The sequence below is a fragment of the Spermophilus citellus genome, assembly GCF_964194105.1.
Source record: "Spermophilus citellus genome assembly, chromosome: 3".
NCBI classification, from domain to species: Eukaryota; Metazoa; Chordata; class Mammalia; order Rodentia; family Sciuridae; genus Spermophilus; species Spermophilus citellus.
In genome coordinates this window covers 74,284,896-74,308,097 of record NC_138184.1, presented here as the reverse complement: position 1 = coordinate 74,308,097, position 23,202 = coordinate 74,284,896, and the positions used below count along the sequence as shown (strand labels likewise).

Below are 23,202 nucleotides of genomic sequence, written 5' to 3'. Positions count from 1 at the left end.
TTTGTTAGTGCCATTGTTGGTGGGCAGGTTCTTATCTAAAGGCTGAGCACCCAGCACTGGAGGCATAGTCTGGCATACCTTGTTAGTCCCTCTTTTTCATGCTAGCTCTTTGTCTCCCATATAAAGTAATACACCTTCTGTTTGGACCTTCTATTTCTGTAGTATAGAGTTGCAATAGTGTAACAACAGAGTTGTTGAATGTGCACATTGATATTAATGGTGCCAACAGTATCTTTCCTGTGTTCTGAGAGAGTCCCTACCACAAAGGTACTGAGAGTTAGTCTACATTGGCCCAGTATCCTGCCAAGGTAAGGTTGCCTTTCTTTGCCTGAGATAGAGAGGTCATTTTTAAGTTTTGTTCTTTTTCAGTCTGCTTGAGATATGAAAATCTGGCCATGAATGTCATAGATTACCTAAACATTTTCCTTTATGGAAGATTGTCAACAATAAGTCTTTATTCAACTGACCTCATTCAAGATGGCACTCTTAAAAGGCACAATCAGCTACAGACTATGTAGCCCTGGGAATTTTCTCTGTAGAAATTTCCTGGTTTCTAAAGAATTGGGTATGTGGCAACCAAACTGGGCTTGGGAAATTTTTCATACAAAGCCTGTGAATTTTCTGCAAGTGCCTTCTATGCTTTATTTTGGGGCTATTGCCTGGAGCACTGTTTACCATCTGGTTTTCTCATGTGACCATTTTGAACAAAATATGGTATGTATTATATGAAATATCACACTTATTCTAATTTTCTCTCCCTCCAATTCATTGAGGGGAAGTTGACAAAAAATTGTTGTATATTAACATGCTTATTGTTACATGACCTTTCTTGTAGTTGTATTGTAGTGGCACCCCCTCCTCCACAGAAAATCTTAACTAAGCTGCTCCAGAAATCTTCACCATAATTGATTTTAGGACTATCAGCAAAAGAGTCTCTACAAAAGAGTTCAATGTAGGTAAACTTCCTATTTTCCTGTTGCTCTATTTTACCTGGCCGGTGGCCTGGGAGAAATCAGCACTCCAGGTGCTAAACCCCGCTTTACTAGTTTTTCAAAAACATTTATCCAGTATAGTAGTTTGTAAAAGTGTGTTTAAAAATGCAAAATGTGATAATAAAAAGACAAATTCTTTAACAAGTCCCCTGGCCTTAAGCTGTAGCTTCACAAAGATGTCTCCATTTCAAAGATAAGAGAAGTTACCAATTGGGCTTCATGGTAATAGCTGGCAGGGGGAGGAAAGAAAGGGGAAGAGAAGCTCTCCCCTTCTCAGGGATGGTCCTTGAAGGGTTAACTTGCCCAAAGCAGTCAAAGAAAAAGCTGCTTTTATTTGAACTTCTGCTGACTGTGTACTTCAAAGTTCTGAAACTACCTGAACTTGGGACTCAGGGGATTAATTGATTACAGTGAAAGCTGTGCCCTTAGAACTTGGCTGCAGCCAAATAAAACTGTTTTCTTCTATTTTTGGTGCCTTGCCTCATCTGTCCCCTACAACAATATAAGCATGCTTGTATGTATAGCTGCTATTGGACCTCATAGTCTGGATTGTGCATTCACTGAAAACTCTATGACTCTAGGTCTCCATGGTTATGTGATTATGTGTTTGTTTTCCTCAGTTCTAAATTCTATCTGTGCTGAGGTTTTTCAGACTTATAACAGGTGGAAAACTACTTTCTTTCATTTCCATAGTGCTCAGCTATGGGGAACTTGAATTGTTGCGGAAAAGGTATGTTAGTATTAGTCATTGAATGATCTCCCTTCAAATGGATTATTTAATTATTCTCAAAATATTTAATATAAATGTGTTTCCTTTCTGTTATGCTATATTTATTAGTTCTTCATTGTTATATTTTATTCCTGAAGTCATAGTTTAGATTCTTATGTAAAGCACTTTGCTTTTAAACATTTCCTCAATTATATGCACCCATTAAGTTCCCCCTAATTAGGTATACAGGCATTCTCTGAGGTCAATATGACAAAAATTTTTTGTAATGCAGGTCTCAGTGTAATTGGAGTTTCATATATATATATATATATATATATATATATATATATATATATACATATACACACACAGTTATAAATTTCAGAAATTTAGAATGAATTTGAATGGTGGGTTGTTTTGAGGGATCCCACATTGTGAGGTAGGTCTTTGTTTTTAACATTCAGTCCCTGTCTTCTTTTTCCCAAAAGGTTTATTTTATTTAGTTTATAGGAGATATGTCCTTTCCATTTAGGTAATACATCCTGAGAATGAGCACCGATTTGTGTCAGTGAACTGAACACATATTCAATTTTATGTTTTGTGGGTTATCCAGTATACCAGACATGTTAATTATAGGTAATTTCTCAGCCCTTTTACTTTATAAAGCTCAGCATACAGCAACTTTCCCACAGGTGAGCAGTCAGCATTTCAGTACACAAAAGTAAAACAATAATGTAAATGGGTAAAACATAGTAATTTGCTCTCAGAAGTACATAAGGTAGATACATGTGATGACCAATATGAATTATATAGACTTAATTGTTTATATCTACATATACAGCTATAGCTTTCAAAAGATATGTTGAATGTTAATGCTCTTGTTATACATTATGATAAGTCTCCTGTGACTTGACCCCTATCTAAATTTAGTGGCATTTGTATTTATAGGAATAAATAATATACAATGATATTTTTATTTTTCACAGGGTAAGGGTGATAGGGTTTTTTTTGGTACTGGGAATTTAACACAGAGTTACTCTATGACTGAGATACACCTTCATCCCTTTTTATTTTATTTTTAAAATTTTTAGACAGAATCTCATTAATTTGATGAGGCCAGCCTCATTTCTGATGCTCCTGCCTCAGCCTCTTGAGTTTCTGGGATTTATAGGCTTGTACCATTGGACTGAGCAAGATAATAAACATTTTAATGAATGCTGCTGCTCCACCTAGTCTAGTGTCCGATAAGAACAGAATGGTCAGGAATATTCTAGAATATAATGGAGAACAATGCTGCCTTTCTGTGGAACAGAACACAGAGGGTTCACTTAGGGAGAAAAGGGCAGCATATTAAAAAAATTCTCTTTGATTATTGAAAACCTAAGTCTGGGTGAAATCTTAATGTCTGCTTTCAAGCTAAGCAGGCACATATTACAGAAAGAACAATGGCCTACAAATTTGGAATCCAGCGTTTTAATGAGTGTCTGAGTCATGTTAAGCTGTGAACATTTCCACAAGAATTAACCTTCTGAGAATTTAGACTGAATACACTACATCCATTAAATTATCCAACCCTTATCTCAGATGTATGTCCTGCTTTATTAACTATCTCCATTCTCGGGGGCAGAAGAGGAGACACAGAAGTGAATATACCCAAGTCCATGTTCTCCTAAGCAAAAGAACCAAACTGAGAACCCAGTTGTGTGGCTCCCAGTTCTTTTTTTTCCCTATTTAATGGGAACATTTTTTTATTATTTTTTAATCTTTCAAGCAACAGGTTATGCAGAAAAGAAATTGAAGAAACAGGAGACAATATTTATTGCATTCTAAGACACCATCCTTAATGCTTTAAATATCTAATTTAATTTTAATCATTCTAACAATACAAGATATGAATTATGGGGGAACTGTGTTTCTGACAAAAACATTGATTCAGGGAGATTTTGTACCAAATGCATACGTTGAATAAGCGGAACTTGGATTTGAACACACGTATGTTTGATTTTGAGTCCATTCTTGTTAGTATAATGCTAATAATGTGTCTACACCATTTCACTATTAAGCGTCTGTTAAACACTACGATCCAGGCGAAGTGCTTAATGCTGAAGATGCCAAAGGGAAACAAGATGATGTTCCTGCGGCTGACAGAATGGATGGTAAGGCCAATGGTATCTCTGTATTACGTTATATAAAGGCCTGACTGCCCTGCCATGCTTTCCACCAGCTTAATGCTTCGACCCACAAAAGTCCAGTCCATTTTAATTATGGCTACTAATATTGTCAAAATGGATGAAACAGATCTTTAAGAGATCTGTAAGAGAGCAGTTGTTTTTTTTACACCCAATACTTAATAGCAAGGCAATATGTTAGAGTGGCTTAGATCTCCTGTTTTGGAAATAATAGGTTTTGGTGTGGCTCCCAATTTGGATGCTTTAAAATACTCACCTGTGCTCACTACTCAGCTGTGAGATCATTAGTTACTATTCAAGGGACTTAAGTCCTTTCTAGACATTCATGTGTATAAATGTCTAGAAATATCCAGACCTATAGAAATCCCACACATTATCCCACATTATACAGTAATGTCAAGGTCACATACAACATGGCAGGTATTAATGCAGTAATATTATGCGTTTCATCATGGCCATTATGTGGAAAGCACATAGAAAGCCCCAGTACTTTCAGTCAACAGAGTCTGAGTTAGGACACACTATTTGACATAACCTATTATTTGACATAACTCCATTAGTTCTGGGTCACTCCTCAGCACCACTTGTAAAGCTGATAAAAAGTAGGGAGATCTTTTAGGGATATTTGGTGCCATTATTAAGGGTGAACCTTAGACGTGCTGAAGCTCTGGCTCCAAAGCTGGGGACAGTAACAGGTTGTCCTGGAGTATTACCCTTTTTGCCGCTCTCTTGCAGAGCTGGGTTTGAGAGCCTTAGTGTTCCATGGGGCTACATCCCCATTAAGCCTTATGGCGCTATTGGATGGCTGGTGTGGAAATAAAATATCCTCCTCACACAATGTACTCAAGCACATGGCATAGACAGGGAAGTCTGGAAGGTAAAAAGCATGATTTCTGGTGGTTATTTTTAAAATGTAATAATGTCACTCGGTAATATTTTCCACTCTTTAAGAATGTATTCCTTTAAAGGATAAATAAACGAATATGGCTATATCTTGGACATGATGTAAAATCCATTTCTCTAATAAGATACGTCTGATTATCAAGGGGAGAATGCTGTAATGAAGGATAAATGCAGATCAGCCTATGTGAACCTCTAGGGTTAATGTAGACTTGCTAGATGTCAAGAAAGTAGTGACAATTGTACCGGGCTTCCATATGGTCAGAAGCAGTGGTAGGAATCTGTCGTTTAATCATCAGATTAATTTTAATGTTTATCCATTTGAGGATGATTTGTTTCATATTGTTTTAGGTTGCCATTATCTGGAAAGTCAAAGACTCTATTTCTCATTCGCTTCCTGCTACTCTCTCTTTGTCTTCATTTTTCCACCAAGGAAATCAATTATATCCATTGAGTCTAGTCCTTTGTACATATTAATTAAAATTCCCTAAGTAGTTAATGATCAGCACCACAAATGACCTAACAGTTACTCTCTGTTCTTTTAGACTTCCCAGTGGATGAGCGTCCCAAGAGGAAAACGACTTTATGTATTCGAGTAAGATAGTCTTTCTTTACCAGAGACAGAAACATTACTTTTGTGGTTTCTTTAATTATTTAAAATTAAAATCAGATTGTCCTTTGTAACACTCGTTAAAATGGTTTACTTAGGAGGAGGGGGGCAGAGGAGGAGAAGCAGTCTTAAGAACTAATCCATGATTCAGGAAGGCATACAAAATTGGCAGTGTCAGATTGCACACTATATGCTAGGGGAAATTTCTTTCTGAAGCGAGTCTTTCTTTTTGTTTAAGAGTTTTGTAATTTTCACTCAGAAGTTGACTTGATAGATATATCATCCATGAAAAGTTTGTTGTTTTTCATGTGTCCTCTGCTCTTGATTGTGAGGACTTCTGAGGCTTAGATGTGGTTTGAGTGGGTTCCCCAAAGATTCAGGTGATGCAAACTTCATATACAGGGTGTAACGGTGTTGAGGTGGTAGAACAATTCAGACTCGCTTTCCAAAGGGATGAATGATAATCCTGAAAGATGAATTAGTTATCACAATAAAGTTTTTTTTAAAGCAAAGCCACCTTACACTCTCTGGCCCCTTTTTAAGTGGCTGATTCCCTTTTGGGTCATCTGCCATGTTGCAATGGAGCCAACTAAATTAGGCTGCCCGATACTGGACTTGACATGAACAAGACTGAGAAATAAATAAAACTTCTTTTTAAACTACAAAAGTGATATAACAGACTAACAGTACATAACAGACTAATTCAGGACCTTTGACTTTATCACTCTTTTTCTGTACACTCTTTTTAGTGTACTTTCTTTATCTAGATTCCCTAGTAGAACCAAAGATTTAAGCAAACAGAATTCATCATGATGTGGGCCTCAGAGCATTTTCTTTTCTCTCATGCAGGCAGCCTCAAAAAAGTGGAGTAATGGTATGTATTCTGTAATCAATCTCTGTCCGAAGATATAAGTCAGATCAGAAATGTACAAATACTGACTGGCTTTTGTCAGGAGCACTTCCGTGATCTGAACCACCTGGTAGGAATGAGAATTTGAAATTTCATAAAAGGAAGCAACTTTCCATGAACAAACACCCTAGCCATGTGTCTGGAGTCCCTGGAATCAGTTTTGTTCCCTTTAGATGGCATGGGTTTGTGTGCATCAAGATTTGTCTCTGTATTTCCCTTTGACAAACACCCCAATTGCCCAACACAATCACCAGTGGCAAATTTCTCAACTAAAAGATCAAGAGTACATACTTTACCCCGTGAACTAGTTCAAACCTCATTACAGTTCTGTGTGGAAGATTTGATTTATTCACTGTACCCCTCTACAGATGAATACACCAAGGAACAGAGATAAATGATTAAGCTCACTAGCTACTAAGTGGAAGAGGCAAGATGTATACTCAGACATACTGTCACTATGGCCGGGTGACAGTATTTCAAAGATGGTGCTTTAGACTAGAACCTCAAATTATCCCTCTGTCAAGGATCACTACTCATTTATGCTAGAGGATTGTAAATAATCCATCAGGTGATTGCCTCAATGGTCACAATCTCAAGATAGCATCTATGTATCTGTCTGCAGACACTGGCATAAGCACCAGTGTGAAAAGAGAGAAAAAGGTCACACTTTTCTGGTCAGATCATAGAATCTGAAGATGGTAGTCATGATGTAGGGCAATGTGTTGAATATATGCCATAGTTGGGTCGCTCCTAAAAGCATTACTCAAGTTCTAGTAAGAACTGGTGAAATGTTTTAGTGTACTGGACAGCGTTACCATCATGAGCCCAAAGAGCTATCTAGGAATAGCGTCTAATAAGAACTCAAATTATCACTTGTTTATTAGCCAGGTTTCATCATTCTTGTTACACCAGCTTTTGAAAAGTGCATTAGAGATTCTGTGCTCAGAGAGTGCTTCCCTCTCATCAGTAGAGTATCTCCATATTGGTTGGTAAGTGCAAGCATAGGGAGCCAGTACACTAGATGAATTTATACATATATTAAAGAAAAGTATAGCCAGGTGTCAGTATTTCTAAAATGTCCATAATGGTCAGGTTTTTTAGCTATGGAGGGGTTTTCTTAAAAGGTGATAGATCTGTGTTAACTACCTCTGCAGTGTCTGTGGCTGGAAGAGAGATGTTCATGGAATAGAAACTGTACTCTCAAGGAAGGGATGAGCAGAGAAGGTACACAGTACCTTCTCAGTACTACTGTGGACACTGCCTTTCCTTAGCCAGACTTAGTCCAGGCTGCACAAATAACTTGATATGAGATCAGTGATCACTAAGAAAGTGGTGGTTACAGACAGTTATTAACCATTCAAAACTCCAGTGAAAATGGCTGTATTTCCAGATAGTTCACATGACATCTCCCCAAGGATTTGTCAGTCGAAGGGAGACTTATGCTTTGCAGAACCATCACATGACAGTGGATTTGGAATAGTGTGGATTGAATCGTGTCAAAAGATCAGCAGAGACTGGTCTCAGTGAAGACACCAGGTCATTAGAAGGACTTAGGGAGAGAGGCAGCTGACAGCGTGAAGACAGTGGTGAAGGTCACACAGTTGCAATGCCTACAGTACCTTGGAGGACTTTCTTAGGAGGAAACTCTCAATACATTGAATCAGAGAGTGAAAGAGGAAAAGAAGTTGCTTGTGATTTGGAATCTGCTCTTACCTCAAGCATCTCAGAATCAATTTTGTCCTCTCACAAAACCTTGAAGTGTGAAGATTCCAGAGAGTGAGCAGAGTTCTTAGAACACAGGGCATGATTTAGAGGTCTCAGTTGTTTGGGAATTTCTGTTTCCAGGGAACCAGATGTATTTGTTGTCCCAGATTCATCTTTCAACAGTGTTATGATTCTGCAAATAACTTAACATCTATAAATATTAATACCTTCAAATTAAAAATTGGATATTCAGCACCTGATCTTCCCATCCCTCTGGAGATGATATCACTTAACCTTCATGTGTTCATAAAGAATGAAGAGTAAATATCCACCCATACACCTTCTCTGGCCTCAACCTCTGCCATCCACCTCATTCCTTCTGGCATTCAATGAACATTATAAAGTACTTCTGAAGTATGGGTCCTTTTTCTTGAGGTTTTACCTTCACTCAGTTATTTTTAGTCTTATAATGCATATATGCAGGCCATATGGAAAATTTCATCCATAGAACAAAGAACTGAGAACAGGGATTTCATGATCTTCTGCAAGGTCCATGTGGGCATAGGTTATCAGGCACCAGCCCTCAAACTCTCAGTCACTTTACTTTTCTGAGGTTTTATATTGTTGTAAGTACATAAAGACATTGCCCTCACAATCCATATGGTATGTGTGTTAAGTGCACATTGAACTCCATGGTCTTCTGGAAGCTCCTGTCTGACTCAGGTGGCTCTGTTTGAAAGCCAGTAAATTAAGGAATCAAAAGTTTAAATGCAGAATGGGTTGTTAGTAATTTTGTGCTCTGATGCTCATATATCTCTTTCCGTATTATGAATGCATTTCTCAGTACGTTCTGCGATGAAGCGCTTGAGGAAGAATTGCATCCAGCCTGAGGCAGACACGGTTCTTTCTTCCCAGGATATAGAACAAGAACTTGACTCAGCTGAAGGTATGGTGGAAATTCAACAATTAGGTTGAATCAGGAATAATAGCTGTAAATTATTCGTTGTCCCTTATGTAAGAGAAAACTCTGAAGAGGTTCAACAGTATTTTCTTAATACGTGAACATTTTAATTTATGGAGTCAATCAGCAGTGTCCCAATTACAAAATTTAAAAATGCATTTAGATATCAAGCAGAGTTATCATAGAAATACAGACAGTATGTTTAGCTAGTATCTAGATGGCACCAAACCCTTGAAATTTAGCAAATGAGATTTTCCCCATGAAAATATTATACCAGATTATTTATTTGAAATTATTATACTTCTTTAATATAGAAGAGATTTGAGTTTTATAAAAATATTGACTAAATTAATACATAAAGTTCCCAAGCATACCTCTTCTCATACAAGTGCCACATCATTGTCCCCATTAATAGCATCTTTCATTAATTTTTGATACATTTGCTCATTAACAAAAGTTACTAGATTATTTGTATGCTAATTGTTTTCACTCATTTATCTTCTTTTTAAAATTGGTTCTTTTTATTATACATGATAGTAGAATCCATTTTGACATAAAAAAGCATGGACTATATCTTGTTCTTATTCAGTCCACAGTACCTCTTCTACCCCTTCCCTCCCCTCATCCCTGACACTCTTCACCCAATCGATCTTTCTACAATTTACCCATAGTTTTTTTGATCTTTCTACCATTTACTCATAGTTTTTTAAGTTAATTTCTTGTGGATGTACACAATGGTGACATTCACTGTGGTATGTTCATTTATGTACATAGGAAAATTATGTACAGATTCATTCCACTGTCTTTCCTCTCCCCATCGCACTCCCCTTCCTTCATCCCCTGTCTGATCCACTAAATTTCAGGTTTCCCCTGCTTCCTTTATTGTGAGTTAGCTCCCACATATCAGAGAAAACATTCGACCTTTGGTTTTTTTTTTTTTTGGAAGTGGCTTATTTTACTTAACATGATACTCTCCAGATCCATCCATGCACTGGCACATGCCATAAAGTCATTCTTTAATTTGATGCCATCCCATTTATTATGACTAACATTCCATTGTGTATATATATGCCATTTTTTTTGGTCCATTCATTTGTTGAAGGGCCCCTTGGTTGTTGACTCCATAGCTTAGGTATTGTGCATTGTGTTGCTATAAATATTGATGTGGCTGTGTCACTGTAGTATGATGATTTTTAAAAATTATTTGGATATATACAAAGGAGTGGGACAACTAGGTCAAATGGTGGTTCCATCCTTAGTTTTTTGCTGAATCTCTATACTGCTTTCAGAGTGGTTGCACCAATTTGCAGTCCCACCAACAATGTATGAGTATACCTTTTCCCCACATACTAGCCAACATTTGTTGTTACTTGTATTCTTTTTTTTTCTGACCTTGGATTATTTAATAAGGCATCAAAAGTAAGAGCAAAAAAAAAAAAAAAAAGAATAACAGGTAAATTGGCTTTCATTAAAATTAAAAGACATTTTCAGCATAAATAACATATTCAAGAAAGGGAACAAATCTATAAAATGATAGCAAAAATTTTCAAATCATGCATTATGGGGGATTAATATATAAAGAACCACTACAACTCAAGAAAATTAAAGCAACTAAATGGAATATGGAAAAGGACTTGAGTAGATGTTTCTCACAGTTTAAGTCAGCTTAACTGAAGCAGAAGTCACTGGAGCAAGTACCTCCTGCAAACATTTCCATGGTGATTTTAATGAATTTCTGGAGACTGAATGTAGAGCAGCATCAAAATTGTTTAAATTAGTATATTGATGTTTAAATTTTCTGGATTGCCATTCTGACTAGAGTGAGATGGAATCTCAATTTAGTTTTAATTTGCATTTCTCTAATTGATAGTGATATTGAACATTTTTATCATACAATTGTTGACTATATTTCCTCTTCTGTGAAGTGTCTGTTCAGTTCCTTTGCCCATTTACTGATTGAATTATTTGTATTTTTGTTAAGATTTTGAGTTCATTGTATATCCTGGATATTAACGCTCTGTCTGAAGAGCAGGTGTCAAGATTTCTCCCATTCTATAGGTTCTCTCTTCACACTCTTGATTATTTCCTTTAATGTAAGAAGTTTTTAAATTTGATGCCATCCCATTTATTACTTTTTGATTTTATTTCTTGTGTTTTAAGAGTCTTATTGAGGAAGTTGGTTCCCAAGCAGATATGTTGGAGTGTTGGGCCTACATTTTCTTCTAGTATTTGCAGAGTTTCTGGTCTAATTTTAAATTTTTCTTCTAGGTCTTTGATCCATTTTGAGGTCAGATTTGTATAGGATGAGAGATAGGGGTTAAATTTCATTCTATTGTATATGGATTTCCAGTTTTGCCAGGACCATTTTTTGAAGAGGCTATCTTTTTTTAATGTATATTTTTTCCACCTTTGTCAAGTATGAGATAACTATCTTTATGTGGTTTGTCTCTGTGTCTTCTATTCTATTCCAATGGTCTTCATGTTTATTTTGGTGGACTAAGATAGGGTCTATTTTGGAGAAGGATCCATGTGCTGCTGAGAAGAACGTATATTCAGTCATTGATGGATGAAATAGTCTATAATTATAGTCTGTTAAGTCTAAATTATTAATTGTATTTTTTAGTTCTATAGCTTCTTTATTTAGTTATTGTTTGGAGGATCTGTCCAGTGGTGAGAGAGTCTTGTTAAAAATCACCCAGTATTATGTGTTGTGGTCTCTTTGATTCTTGAAATTGAGAAGGATTTGTTTGATGTACATAGATGTGCCCTTGTTTGGGGCATAAATATTTATGATCATTGTTTCTTCTTGTTGTATGATTCTCTTAAGCAGTATGAAATGACATTCTTTGTCTCTTCTGATTAATTTTTGGCTCAAAGTCCACTTTATCTGACATGAGAATAGAAACTACTGCTTGTTCACAAGATCCGTGTAAATGGTGTGTTTTTTTCCTGTCCTTTCACCTTTGGTCTATGCATATATATATCCCTATGAGGTGAGTCTTTTGGACATAGCATATTGTTGGATATTGTTTTTTAATGCAGTCTACCAACCTGTCTTTTGATTGAAGTGTTTAGACCATTTACTTCAATGTTATTATTGAGAGATGACTTTTATTTCATGTAATTTTGATTTATTTCTAGTGTTTAAATTGAATTTGATTCTCCTTCAATTGACAGTTTTTCTATGGTAATTCCCTCTGCTGGTTTTTTATTTTATTTTTCATTTCTTCTTCATGAAAGGTTTTACTGAGTATGTTTTGTAGTGCAGGCTTTCTAGTTGTGAATTGCTTTAACTTTAATTTGTCACAAAAGGTTTTTATTTCAACTTCACTTCTGAATCTTAATTTTGCTGAGTACAGTATTCTTGGATGGCATCCACTTTCTTTCAGAGCTTTGTATGTATTATTCTGAGACCTCCTAGCTTTGAAATCTGGGTTGAGAAATCAGTTGAGAGCCAGATTGGTTTACCTCTAAATGAGACCAGTCATTTTTCACTAGTAGATTTTAAAATTTTATCCTTGTTCTGTATGTTAGGCATTTTCACAATAATATGTCTTATAGTGGATCTGTTGTAATTTTGTGTATTTGGTGACCTGTTCATCTTCCGTATTTGAGTTTCCATTTTATTCTTAATATTTAGAAAATTTTCTGAATTATTTCACTGAAAGGTTTATGCATTCCTTTAATTTGTACTTCAGAGCCTTCATCTATACCAATGAATCTTCAATTTGGCCTTTTAATGTTATCTCAGATTTCTTGAATATTCTGTTCATGATCTCTTATCATCTTTTTTCTATGCTGAGCTTTATTTTCAAGATTATATACTTTGTCTTTGAGGCCTGAAGATCTGTCTTCCAAGTGGTATAGTCTACTGGTAATGCTTTCCAATGAATTTTTAATTTGGATTATTGATTCCTTCATTTTGAGTACTTCAAATTTGTTCTTTTCAGAATCTTTATCCTCCTTATTGAAGTGATCTTTTGCTTTTTGTATTTTCTCTCTGCTTTCACTCCTTACATCATCTTTTACCTCATAAATCAGTTTAACTATGAATTTTCTAAATGCCTTCTCTGATGTTTCCTCTAATGTGGTGTCAATTGAGCTTGTTGTTTAGGCATTTTATGGGTTCTTTGAGAAAGTTTGTTCCCTTGCTTTTTCATACTGTTTGTTTGTCTCCCATCTATCTGAATGGATCTGAAGCAGCAGAGTTTATACCCTATTGATTTGTAGTATTCTTGTGGGTTTCCAGTACTTCACAAACTTGGGGTAGCCAAATAATAACAACAACCTATACACACAATATATAGCATTAAACTAAGTACTTGGTTTCTATTATGGCATATACAATATTAATTGGCATAATAAGCAGAAATGGTAGGATCTGCAGTTGCTGTAAGTAAAACCAGTAAGTATTCATGTGTTAGGTCTGGCATAAAATCAAGCAAGAGGTGTTACCTATGACTCTCACTGTATTAATTATTACTATAGCATTAGTGGTGGGGTCTGGTGTTATACAAACCAATTAGTCTATATATTATAAGAGAAGTTAAGAACAGAGTTAATTAGGAGGAAAGAAGAGATAGGAGGGTAGAAAAGGGTTTGCAATTTCAAAAGGTTAACTGGAGAAATGCAAAAGCAACATAGGATGTGATGTTTATGAGGGGGGAGCAGAAAACATAGAAATATAAAAGAGTGAAAGAATGACAGAATTGGGCTATTAGTAGCCTGCCTCTCCGATCATAGAATTTTCTACTCTAAAACTGACCATAGTACTTCTCAACTTTTTCCAACCTAGTGATGTAATTCTGATGTTCCTGAAAGCAGCTTAACTCTAATTTTGTCCCTTTTTCTTGTTTAATGTACCCAAAATTTCAGTCTAAGACAATCTGGCTGCCAAATATTGAGTTTTAGTGAAGTCCTTCTCTCTCTTGTCTCGCAGAGAAGCAGCATTCCTGCTGCTTGAATCCCGGGTCACTGAGCTACAAGAAACACTGATTTCCTGTAGTCCACCTTCTTCTTTTTTCTTCATACTCTTTTGAACACCATTGGATTGTAATCCATGAGAATTTATCCTCAAGAGTTTTATTACGTGGCCTTCAGCAGTAATCATAGCTTCAATTGTTTCATGTATTTTAAAACAGTATTTATCTGAGATTCAAAACAAGCACTATGAATGATGGTATTCTACTACCATTGAAGATTAACTCTTTTCTCTTGACTTCCCCTCAGCAGAAACTCATGAGTTCAATTTCTCATGCCTTTCCTTCTCCTCATTGTCTACTTCCTCCGAGCAGGATGCTCCTGCAATAATTCAATCTGTGCTTTTTGCAGCCCAACGTTGCAATTCTCCCTTTCCCTCTAAGTCTTAGCAGAGGTGTCTTGAGTAAGTCATCAGCAACACCACCAGTGACTGATAGTGACACTCTGTCCTTCTAGATATTCAGGAAGAGCTAGAGCAAGAGTTGCCTACAAGGGAGGAAGACAAGGAATCAAACCTTACTGAGGTAAGATGAACTTAATGGATTTTAATATAAATATTGCTTTCTGAATTTCCTGTTTTTCAGTTAAATACAGCTGTTAAAACAGGAAAATTAACATTATCCTTATTAGATTCTGTTTTCTGAAGTGGTGGAAAAATAGACCCTTCTTGACAGATATTGGTTGCAAAAGCACATTTGCAAATCACAGCATCAGTTTATAAATTTTGTGCTAGGTGTGCTTTTCCTTGCAAGAAATGTCTCTTTTTTGGATTAAGCATTTTATAATTGAGGACAAACAGATTTGAGGTACAACCTGTGGGGAAAAACTCGTGTGCCTTCCAAAGGTATACCCTTATTGCTGTTTTGGGGAACCCTTGACTTTTTCCAGTTTTTCTCAAGTGCTTTCAATATTAAGAGAATAAAAACTATATGCTCACAGCATGACATAGTGCTCACAATGCTTTCATTTCTGTAATTGCAGGAGTTCTCAAAACAACTTGATGATAGTAAGTATTCTGAAATTTCTTGGCGAGGAAAACAATCTTGCTTTGAAGACACGTGTGATATCCTTACCAGCTTCTCTTTGAAGAGTCACCCTAATTCCGGGTTTCTGGAGGAAAAGAGGATAGTCAAAGAAAAACTTGAGAAAAAACCTAAAGCCAGGTTTCTCTACCTCTTGGAGAATGGTGTTCACCTTAGATTTATGTGAGGTTGTGTCTTTGATGATTGGGGTGCCTACTGTGGTTCTGTGACGTGTGATTGTGAATATCTTTGACTCCATGTATTATTTCCCACTAAGAGAGTACAGTTAGTTGCTCCTTTCAACTTCCTAAACTCCTTTCAACTCCTCATGAACACAAACATTGCACACCCTTTATGTATATGAACTCAAGCCTCATGGAAGTTACTCATATACTATGGGATTAATTTCCAGAACATATAAACAACTAAAACAAAACCTTAATATCAAAAACCAAACTAACCAACAAATATGCAGAAGTTTTAAATAAACATTTCTCAATACAAGAAATACAAATAGACAACAAATATATGAAAAAAGGTTTAATACCATTAATAATCAGGGAAATGCAAATCAAAATTACAATGAGATTTCATCTCATTTCAGTTAAAATGAATGGCAATTATCAAGAACAAATAACAATAATTTCTGTTGAGAATGTAGGAGAAAAGGTATATTTATGCATTGTTGGTGGGACTGCCAATTAGTACAACCCACTCAGAAAGCAGTAAGGAGATTTCTACAAAGACTAGGGATGGAAACACCTTATGACTTTGTTATCCCAATCCTGGGTATTTACACAGAAAACCTAAAGTCAGCATAATAGAGTGAGACATGCATACCAATGTTATGAGCACACTATCCATAATAGCCAAGTAACGGAAGCAGCATAGGGACTCATTAACAGGTGAATGGATAAAGATAATGTGGTACATATATGCCATAAAATTTTACTCAGCCATAAAGAAGAATGAAATTATGTCATTTTCTGGTAATCATAGGAACTTGAGAAAATCATACTAAATGATTTAAGCCAGACTCAGTCAAGCTTCAAAAATTTTTTCTCATATGCAGAAACAGCAGAGAAATAGGAATAAAAAGGGGGGTTCTTGTGAAAATAAAAAAGGAGAACTATGAAGTTGAGGAAGGGAATTGGGGGGAAGGAAAGTAGGGTGGTAAAAGGAAACAGAACAAAATAGATTAAATCATGCTAGGTGCATGTATGCATCCATGAAAATGAATTCTTCTTTTATGTATAATTATAATACACAAATTTAGGAAATAAATTTGAAATTTGAAAAGCAAACCTGGAAATGAGAGGATGAGGATCAGGAGGAGGGAGGAGGGGGATGGAAAGGGAAAGGATTGGAGGAAATTTTACGTGAGCACAATATGTTATATGCATTTATGATTGTGCTAAAATGAACTCCACAGTTTTATATAACATTAATGTACCAAAATCAAACAAATAAAAAATCCCTACAAAATGTGGGTGGAATGAAGGGATCCTTACAATGATTCACGCTGTGCATTTTAGTACTGTTTTAGATTATTTGGGCTATTTATGATGCCTTTTGCTACAAGGCCAAGCCTCTGTGTCTCATTTGTTTCCTGTTCCTGTTTTTTCCCAACCTCCTTCCACCCAGATGCTTGTTATCCATGAACATCCCTACACTCCACCCCTGTGTCTATACCAAGAAAGCTCCCCAAGTGATCCATAATCACCAATAACCAAACACACTAGCAATTACTCTGTTTCATCCTAGATTTCTCTGAAGATGACCTGGATGAGATGCCCTCACTGCAAAATGTAAGACCACATTTTGTGTCTCATATAGAAATGTAGTTCTATTTTCAATCAAATTTAGATACCAGAATCTTACCATGTACCTTATCGCTGAAAAAACATAATGTCATTGGTTGGGTAGAGTTGAATGGGAATCTACAACCAACTGACACTTGACCCCCGAGTTACAAACTGCATCTTTTTTTTTTTTTATAAAATGTATAGTAGAAGCTTTTCCCTATGCACTAGTTTTACTCCTTGGATTGAGGACTGTGAATACAAAATCTAAATGGACTTGAAAGGTATGCTCTGCAAGAAGGGCTCTTTCTTGGTATCCTCTACCATAGTTTTTGGGGTCTATGAACTTTCGCTACACTATATTCCTTATCTTTTTTTTTTAAGTCATAAAGAGTAAAACTGATCTGTATAAAGAGTACCACATGGTGCCAAACGTGGTGGTGCATGTTTGTAATCCCAAGGGCTGGGAGGCTGAGGCAGGAGGATTGAGAGTTCAAAACCAGCCTTAGCAACTTAGTGAGGCCCTAAACAACTAAGTAAGACCATCTCTAAATAAAATATAAAAAAGGGCTAGGGATGTGGCTCAGTGGTGAAGTGCCCCCTGGGTTCAATTCCCAGTTTCCCCTCTGCACTGTCTCCCAAAAAGTACAGCATTGTCTGATCCTTATAGTGTTTTCTTTTCTCTAATTGCAGATTTCTCCTATTACCAACAAAGGTATGTATTCTGAAATCACTCTGTTGCTGAGAAAATACCTGACTGATTTTAGTCTAGAGAATCTTGATTCTGGGTTTCTGCTAGGAAGGGAGGATGGGGGGGGGTTCAGCGAGACAAAATGATTTTCATGAATAGGGAGCTGTGACCATGGAGGCTCCTGGGGAACCCTGTGAGCCACAGGGAAGACTAGATAAATCTTGTGTGAGCCAAAGTGGCTTCACCTGATACAGGGAGGAACAGGCAAGTCACTCTTTATGTCAACTTTCCTCCAGTTGCCTCTGCCGAGGAATGGGAGATTGAAAGCATTAGCAGTGACTGGGAGGACTATGGTGCAGGTAGGTAAACCACATTCCAGGTAGGTTGAAATGGAAGAGTGTCTTAGGAATAGTCAGGTTATACCTTCTGCCGAGGAGGCTGAGGCAAGAAGGGAGAAAAAAGAAAATATGTTTGAAAGTGAGTCTTGTTCTTTTGATTAATGGCTTCATGGTAACAAGTGCTGTGTCTGTGAGTTTTAAATGTACTTCATTTCTTGCTGATATTTAAAGATCTTTCCAGAACACATGCTCTTTCTTGCCTCTGGCACTTCTAAACAGCAAAGCTTTGAGTTGTGATTATTAGTGCACTCCTTGGGGATTGTGGAGAGGTTGTGAGTTTTGAGAGGACTGTTTGAGTTTTGAATATTAATGGAGGGAATCTTGTGGGACCCAGTTCTCTCAGAGGCACATCCTTAAAACTACTGTGGGATATAGATGTAGAAGGAATAGGATTTTTTTCCTTCTGAACTTTGAGAACTCAGTAGTGCCTTCGTGTTCTCTCCTTACTGTTTATTTCTTGTGTGAAGGGCACTCCCAAGGGGTGAATAACATAAGGAATATTTGGTCTGGGATCATTGCAAAAACCTTCATTGTCCTGGGAAGAAGGGCAAGAAGCATGACCTGGAGCACATTTCCAGCCTCAGCTTCTCACCTAAACACAAACTCTGGGATGATGTTTTTCCTCCTCAGGTCCCTGATTTTTCAGAAGACCAAGAATTTCTCCTTAAAGAAATCATTATGTACTCTTTACTCTCTTCCAAAATCAGTCTTTAGAGTATGATTTCTGTCTTTGTATTGAGGAATTCTAGTTTAGACTGGATTATTCTCAGATCACCATTAAATGTTCAGGAAACTCCATGTTATAATGTGTAGATAGGCACAGAAGTTGACCAGTGTGACAGATGACACTTTTTTTCTTTGGAGGACCATCATCACTGGCCCGTTGACCAGTATCACCAGTCTCCCAGTCATCTTGCTCCAGAGCTCCACGCCTCAGCCCGAGCACCCTCAGTCATGTCCGGGAACGGGCACTAGAGAGACCTCTATTAGTTGGAGGGTAAGTGAATCTTGGTTTCTTTCTGAATTGAACCCACAAAGAAGCAGATATAGGCATGAACTGGAGCCTTGGTGACATGGGTCTAGGGAAACAGCCTGGTTTGGTGATGCACACCTCTAATCTCAATGATTCAGGCAGCTGAGGCAGGAAGATCACAAGTTCAATGCCACACTCAGCAACTTAGTAAGATCCTGTCTTACCCCCTACCCACCCCAACACACACCCAAGAAATAATACTGTCCTACTTTAGGCAGGGGAGTGTAGGGAGGGGAAGGAGGGGGTATAGGGATGGAAGGGATAGTACAGTGAATCAGGTATTAATACCCTGTATTCATATATGATTACATGACTGGTGCAATTATACATCATGTACAACCAGCAGGTTGAGAAGTTATGCTCCATTTACATATGATGTGTCAATGCATTCTACTGTCATTTGTAACCAATTTGAATAAAGAAAAAAATAGTGTTCTAGATTTGAGGGAAGGACAATGGGGGATATTTAATTCAACTTCATATATTTCAGATATAAACTTGGGGTCATTAATATCTGGTTTTTTTAAAGGTTGTTTTTTCCATCATTACAAATGGCAGTGAAATGTCTCTTATTTCTTGTTCTCTTTACACTCTCCAACCAGGATGACATTTTCATAACAGTCTTAGTGTTTTGATAGGGTCAAAATTTTCCACCCTATTTTTTAACTATAGTGCATTATCTCTAGAGGTTTCCATATATCTTGAATGAAAAGTGGTATTGGATTAAGTCATCTACTCATAACTATAAATTTTGCCACTAAAAATTTTGTTAGGAATGTAGATATGATTCAGGCCAAGAGGCTGTGTAGACAGTTATGTCAAACCAGGGAGCCCCGAGGGCAGTGGGATGGAAAGGAACAAGCAAAAATGATGGGGTGGCATTTTCTCATTTTTCCACTTCATAATTTTCAAATAGATAACTCTGTTAGCATTGTGCTAAAACTTTTCATAGTTTGACATATGAAGTTGTCAAAGGGTTGTAAAGTAAATGCTTTTAAAGATTTAATGGTATAATTCAGTCATAGTCTGCTGTACAAATGCTTGTTCCCCCCCTTTGCTGAACTACTACCATATCTCTGTTTCAGAGAATTGAGGACTTTTTATGGTCATCCTGGTAAATTTTGTTTTTAGTATTCACCTAAGACACTGGATATTGTGCAGGTAAAGGTGAAAATGTAATTCTTCCTGGACTTCATGAGTCTTCTAAGTTTTTAACCAATTGTTTCACACTGCAGGTCTATCATAATAGGAAAATATACATATTAGCATGTTTTCGCATTCACTGCGCACAGAAACTATTTCAACTTCAAATTAAGTAACAACAACTTTTCTCAAGCTAGATTGAGAAAAGAGCAGTCAGTTTTATCACAACAAAAATTGCCCTTTACCTGGCACATAGCTCAGCAACGACAGATGAGGAAATAAGCAACCCCTGAGGAAAGCCCATTACACCAGTTTGTTTGGATAAGTTAATATGGTAAAGTAAAAGTCTTTTTTGTTATTTTTACTATTTGTTGGAGTTTTAACTGTTTATTTCATAAAATTCTCTCAAGTATGATTTATGACACAGTAGCAAAATTTAAAAATAAAATGTACCTGACTTGAGTATGAAGAATAGAAGCTCAGAGTAAAAATAAAATTAGAGATAATTTCCATTAGAAAAAAAATAAGCAAGAATGAAGGATGAATGAAATATGCTTTATGGTTTCTTTTGTAGGCAATGGGAACAAAGTCGTCCAGAATGGATGAACAGAGCAAAGGGGAAGACAAAGATGGAGCCAAGCAAGAACTCCATTACTTTCACACTGCTCTGATGAGGCTGAGGTCAAAGCTTTCACTATTCTTCTTTCCCCTGCAGTACAGCCTGGACAGGTCCAGGCAGCAGGTGGAAAAGAAGAAAAGAAAAGCCTGAAGGTAGACTCCTTGGGAGAATCAAAGAGTGAGGCAAGAATGTCGCCTTGGCTCTTTATTGAGGAATCCCTAGAGGGAATGCAAATTGCCCTGAGAGCCAATTACCTGAAACAGTGTTTCAAGAGTAAAACACTATAGGTATTTTGAAATATGGAAACATTGAACTTTTAATGGTTGAACAAAACCATGTTCTTGTGTTTTTAAAAAAAATTAATAAAAATGTATATAGTTGAATTATTTCAGAAAGCACAGGATGTTCATGTATTTCCAATTTCCACATTCACAAGAACCCGGTGGATTGGTAATGCCAAAAATGTCACGAGAGTGAGCATGTAAAATTTAAGACATTTTAATTTAATTGCTAACACTGGGAAAATTCTGGCAAACTCATGTTGATCACTGCCCTAGATCCTCTGGGGCCAGCACCCAGTTGGAAAGAGTTCCCAAAGATACACACACACACACACACACACACACACACACACACATATGCATTTGTATATCAGTCCATGCTCTTCAACTTCCAATAATTTTATTTTATGATTGTATAATGGTGCAAAACAGTACATGTTCATTAAAAATCATACTTTGAATTTTTTTCTGTTTTCTCGGGCTAGAAAGATGGGATTTGAAATTCTTGTGATTCTGGTGAGTTTCATTACAGTGCAGTTCTGTCAGCCCAGAATTCATGAGGATCAATGCCTAATGCTCTACATTGTGCTGTGTTGCTATGCTATATGTTCAGTTGGTTATGTGTATTAGACATATTTCAATTTATGATATTGTAAATTTAAATTTTTTTCAGCCATCATATTTCAAGGAACATTTTTTTGTATATGTAATTAGTGATTCATTATAATGATTGTGGCTCTTTTTGTGGAAATCAAATCACAGGTCCCTAAGGAATGGGGATAAACAACTGATCCTTGGTTTTATGTAACAACAGAGTCATTGAGGTAAGAGCCCCCACCATCCAGGGGGAAGTCCACATGCAGATCTCCTTCCAGGACAGGAGTTCATTGATCTGAGGGGAGGGCAGAGCTACATGAGACAGACTAGACCCATGTTCTCCCATGCTCAGTTTTCTACACAATGGGACAAGAAATGACACTGAAAAAGAACCTGCAGTTTCTCCTCTGTCTCTTTCCTTTCGTAACATCATTAAACATTACTCAGTTGCTCTTTCCTTCCCCCTGACTAGAGCATTGTGGACATGAATGGGTTAAGACAAGATCATTGATGTAAATGAAGCAAGACAGGTTTGCATCATAGGAGGCATTTACAATGAGGATTTCCCTGGAACTGTTGAAATGGCACCTGTGGGCATTGGCTTAACCCTCTGTCTTCCAAGGAACATTGGAGAATTTCACACCTACTGAGCCCACATCTCTCAGAGCAGAGGAAGGTGTCATTGTCTAAAAAATTTAAACTGAATTCTCAGGACCTTGTTTCAGGAAGCACCCTCTGCACAGAGCTGAGGAAGCAATATTCAGAGTAAGGAGCAGACTGAGTTCAGAGCAGGTTTGGATCTCACTTCTCTATGTACGTGAATCACTGTGGAAAGTGCTGCAGCTTGACTATGAGCAGCAGTGGCAATTAGACTTCTCAGATGCTCAGGGAGCCTGGGTTGTCAGACTTGGATCCAGAGAATCAAGATTAAAAAAAAAAACCAAACTCCTTGAAAGCATAATGTGACTTGGATACTTATGTTTCCATTCATAAACCTTGCTGAGTTACTTTTCAAACAGCTATATAACACACCTAGGGAGGTTTCTAGTTTTGTTTCTCTACTTTTCTTTGAAAAATAATCCCTAGAGAGTTCCTTCTAGCAAGTTGTTTCAATTTAACATATTTGGTTCTAGTCAGTGAAGGATTCTTGAGGCCTGTTTTTGACTCTAAATCAGAAGTTTAGGTGGTGGGTGCCTGAAACCTGTTGGTACCAGGAGATATTATATACCTCTCAATGTCACTGATGTTTATAGCACAGGGCACAGGGGCTGGTACTGTCCAGTGCCTGAGGGTCCTGGATGCTGAGGGAGGCTGAATTAGGATAGACTAGGCTTAGGACCCTGAAAAAGGAAAAACATCAATGCAGGCCCAAGTGAACCTAGGTAGGAGGAGACAAAGTATCATCACACATGTTCCCTTCTCTGGAGGAGGCATCTAATTCCTGATTGAGGGGGGTGAAGAGAAGCAGGTCCCAGGCCATGGTAGGAAGGCCCCAAGAGCAATGCTTCCTGAGACCCTAGTGCTCAAACTTAATTTCCTGCCCTGCTTCAACTCTGCTCTGAATTGCACTGGATTCTCGATGGTTCTGTTGTCACTGGACAACAGGGTTCAGCTGAGGAGAGAAAAGTTCTCTGAACATATTTTCTGACTCAGAGCACAAT

At 37.1% G+C, this 23,202-nt stretch overlaps 1 protein-coding gene across 1 annotated transcript; it reads left to right on the top strand.

The window, feature by feature from the left end:
• Nucleotides 1–1,694: 1,694 nt before the first annotated feature.
• LOC308643359 (uncharacterized protein) lies at nt 1,695–20,665 on the top strand (the record flags this gene model as incomplete). Its single annotated transcript, XM_081283244.1, has 12 exons — nt 1,695–1,722; nt 3,765–3,857; nt 5,336–5,385; nt 6,250–6,274; nt 8,859–8,960; nt 14,412–14,479; nt 14,937–14,961; nt 16,742–16,785; nt 17,473–17,494; nt 17,767–17,829; nt 18,733–18,865; nt 20,619–20,665. 11 exons carry the CDS (start codon nt 1,695–1,697, stop codon nt 18,753–18,755), a joined length of 543 nt encoding a protein of 180 aa, XP_081139370.1. The 3' UTR covers nt 18,756–18,865; nt 20,619–20,665.
• Between the last annotated feature and the right edge of the window lie 2,537 nt (nt 20,666–23,202).